The 4,339-nt window shown below is 31.9% G+C and overlaps 1 protein-coding gene across 1 annotated transcript in view; it reads right to left on the minus strand.

The window, feature by feature from the left end:
* Positions 1–3,323, minus strand: part of LOC106466561 — a 60,657-nt gene extending 57,334 nt beyond the window's left edge. The window contains exon 1 of the mRNA XM_013926853.2: positions 3,151–3,323. Coding sequence (XP_013782307.1) covers positions 3,151–3,205 — 55 coding nt within the window. The 5' untranslated portion in view covers positions 3,206–3,323. The remainder of the gene's footprint in view (positions 1–3,150) is intronic.
* Between the last annotated feature and the right edge of the window lie 1,016 nt (positions 3,324–4,339).

Here is a 4,339-nt window from a genome sequence, read left to right on the forward strand (position 1 = left end):
TACAGCTTGGTATTGCATGTAAATCGAAAACACTAATAGTCTTAGAGCTTGGAATGCCATGTAATTCAAAACACTAATAATCTTAGAGCTAAAATATCATGTAATTCAAAACTGTAGTAAGCTTAGAGCTTGGAATGTCATATAATTCAAAACACTCATAATCTTAGAGCTTAGAATGTCATGTAATTCAAGACACTAGTAATCATAGTACTTGGAATGTTATGTAATTCGAAACGTTAGTAATTTTAGAGCTTCAAATTTCATGTAATTCAAAACACTAATAATCTTAGAGATTGGAATGTCATGTAATCCAAAACACTAGTACTCCTCGTGCTTGGAATGTCATGTAATTCAAAACACTAGTAAGCTTAGAGCTTGGAATGTCATATAATTCAAAACACTAATAATATTAGAGCTTGGAATATCATGTAATTCGAAAATCTAGTCACGTTACAGCTTGGTATTACATGTAAATCAAAACACTAATAATATTAGAGCTTGGAATGTCATGTAATTCGAAAATCTAGTCACGTTACAGCTTGGTATTACATGTAAATCAAAACACTAATAGTCTTAGAGCTTGGAATGCTATGTAATTCAAAACACTAATAATCTTAGAGCTAAAAATTTCATGTAATTCAAAACTGTGGTAAGCTTAGAGCTTGGAATGTCATATAATTCAAAACACTCATAATCTTAGAGCTTAGAATGTCATGTAATTCAAAACACTAGTAATCATAGTACTTGGAATGTCATGTAATTCAAAACACTACTAAATTTAGAGCTTGTAATGTTATGTAATTCGAAATACTATAATCTTGAAGTTTGGAATACCATTTAATTCGAAACGCTAGTAATCTTAGAGCTTAGAATTTCATGTAGTTCAAAACACTACTAATCTTAGAGCTTGGAATGCCATGTAATTGAAAACGCTACTAATGTTACTACTTGGAATATCATGTAATTCAAAACACTAGTAGTCTTAGAAATTGGAAATTCATCTAATTCAAAACAAGAAAATTTTAAAGCTTGGTATTACATGTAACTCAAAACACTAGTACTCTTAAAGCTTGGAATTTCATATAATTCAAAACACTAATAATTTTAGAGCTTGGAATGTCTTATAATTAAAAAAACCACTAATCGTAGAGCCTGGAATGTCATGTAATTCAAAACACTAGTAATATTAGAGATTAGAATGTCATGTAATTCAAAACATTAGTAATCTCAGAGCTTGGAAGGTTATGTAATTCAAAAACTACTAATCTTAGAGCTTGGAATGCCATGTAATTGAAAACACTGGCAATTTTAGAACTTGGGATGTCATGTAATTCAAAACGCTAGTAATCATAATGCTTGGAATGTTATGTGATTCGAAACGCAAGTAATCTTAGAGTTTGGAATTTCATGTAATTCAAAACACTAGTATTCTTAGAGCTTGTAATTTCATGTAATTCAAAACACTGATAATTTTAGAGCTTAGAATGTCATGTAATTCATAACACTAATAATTTTAGAGCTTAGAATGTCATGTAATTCATAACACTAGTAATCTTAGAACCTAAAATTTCATGTAATTCATACAATAATAATTTTAGAGCTCGACATTTCATGTAATTCAAAACATTAGCACTCTTACAGCTTGGAATTTCATGTAATTCAAAACACTGCTAATCCTAGAGTTTGGAATATCATACAATTCAAAACACTAATAATCTTACAGCTGGAAATGTCATGTAATTCAAAACTCTAGTAAGCTTAGAGCTTGGAATATCGTGTAATTCAAAAAACTAGTAATCATAGAGCTTGGAATGTCATGTAATTCGAAAATCTAGTCACGTTACAGCTTGGTATTACATGTAATTCAAAACCCTAATAATCTTACAGCTTGAAATGTCATGTAATTCAAAACTCTAGTAAGCTTAGAGCTTGGAATGCCATGTAATTCAAAACACTAATAATCTTAGAGCTTAGAATATCATGTAATTCAAAACTCTACTAATCTTAGAGTTTGGAAATTCATGTAATTCAAAACAGTAGTAATTTTAGAGCTTGAAATTTCATGTAATTCAAAACAATAGTAATCTTAGAGCTTGAAATTTCATCTAATTCAAAACACTGATAATCCTAGAGCTAGGAATTTCATGTAATTCAAAGCAATAATAATCTTAGAGCTTAGAATGTCATGTAATTGAAAACACTAATAATTTTGAAGAACATTAGTTTGATAAAGTTTCCGAGTTTTGTTAAATTTAACAGGTTGAACATTACTGTTAAATTCGTGAAGAATAAGACTATTGACTCCATCTTGGCCGTTTGCCTTGGAAATTCAGCAAAATGTTGACGTGTCCCAAACGCGCTCGTGAAGTTTTAGGTTAATGACAAACCGTCTTCATGCTTAGTATGAGTTTGGCTTTAATCACGCGTGATTCATGTTTGTCTACATATAACCTGGTGATAATTTTTTATTTCTGAAATTGCAAATTATTTTAAGCCTAATAAGTTTATTTTCTATAAAACCACCAATTCATCATCAACTTAAAAATATAACAAATTGAAAAAATTCGTCGTTATGACAACATAAACACGTTGTCTGAACAAATGTGTATGCATTTCAGACTGAAATAAAAATCTATAAAATTTCAGAATATATTACATAAAACATTACCGTATACTTTATGATTACATTTGTTTGTTTTTTTACTTTTATATATTAGTTTCTGAATATATAATGTGTTATATATATATATATATATATAATTATATAATATATAATTAAGAGATAATTATAAACAGAAAAGTATATATAAACTTTTTTGTATTTTTTTTTGCAAAATGTATTCTTACGTTTCATTGCTAAAAGGGATAATAAATAGATTTAAGTATGTCAATGTTTTTGATACTGTAAACAAGAAAATACTTCGTAAATTAAAGCATGAATAACTAGTTTTGGTCAAAGTGAAACTACAGTTATGTGAAACTACAGTCATATCACATAAGTCAACTTGAATAAGAAACATAACGGAAAAAACCATTTTACTTGAATATATCCATTCTGGAGAAGTTAACTTAGAGCAGTATTTAATAAAACGAATTCATTTTCAGATAGGCTTATCTTTTATTTTAAATAATTTCTGGGACAAGACATACCGTTGAAAGCCACAAAAATCACGAGACGAAGAAAGGCCGACATCCCATCACACATGTGACGACTCTCGTCCCTTGATCCGGGCACACACCTTAGATATCAGAACACGCTTAGCACGTTGGGTCTCCAACACGAAGTTTGCTAACGTATTAAACTAACAAACAGTCGGCCCAGTTTCTCTGCTACACCACCTGGCTTCTGAAAATAGGAGAAAATTTGTTCTGCGCTTGCGCAAGTCCATTTCCTCCCGTGAAGCACGGCGACGCGCGCTCAGTAGACGCGCGACTGCGATTATTGCCGTCAAGTTAGTCTTAATTCCTAACGTGGTATGCACGTGTTAAATGACGGCTGAAGCTAGAGAATATTATATATAATAATATTAATATGTTTTATTTACCTTTATGTATGTGTGAGGATTTGTTTTTCTTCAGATAAAGTGTGAAACTCTTATTGAAGTAACGAGCAACTTTTTTTTTTCTTCAGATAAAGTGTGAAACTCTTATTGAAGTAACGAGCAACTTTTTTTTTCTTCATATAAAGTGTGAAACTTTTATTGAAGTAACGAGCAACTTATTCTAATTGTTTTTAGTTTCTTTTTGAAGATCCCTTAAGTTTCACTATTTGTACCCTTATAATTAGATAAATAGCTTACAATTGGCGAACTTATGCGACACCTGTACCATATACATGATATCGTGTAGTTTAGTGCTCTGTCGTGACGCCAGATGTCCTTGTATGGCGGGCGAGTTTAAAGAGTACCTTTAGAGATCTTTTGAAAATTTCTCCACGTGCCTTGCGCCACAGCGCCCCTCAACGGTGAATACTTACGAGAGCACTTGCAGAGATAGGGCAGACGGGCGATTTGATCATAGAGCTAAGCAGTCGTCGAAGGCATTCTTCGTGCGGGAAAGAACTGATTGACACGTAGAGCAGCTCGCTTTGGGGAGCGGCGGCTGGCCCGTCGTATTCAGAGAAAACATTAATATGGTTACGTTCAAGAACGTCATCGTCGGTACTGAACATTGGACAAAAAGAAAGAGCAGTGAATGTTGTAATAACCATTAACTGAAATAAATAAATTCTGTTATTGTTTCTAAGAGCCCTAACTATTCACCACACCTGAAGCAGACGTACAACATGACTAGTCAGAGACGATTCTTGCGGTTAATCTTCTACTGTTTTGTGTTATTG

This window comes from Limulus polyphemus, unplaced genomic scaffold (assembly GCF_000517525.1).
Source record: "Limulus polyphemus unplaced genomic scaffold, Limulus_polyphemus-2.1.2 Scaffold2303, whole genome shotgun sequence".
Lineage (NCBI taxonomy): Eukaryota > Metazoa > Arthropoda > Merostomata > Xiphosura > Limulidae > Limulus > Limulus polyphemus.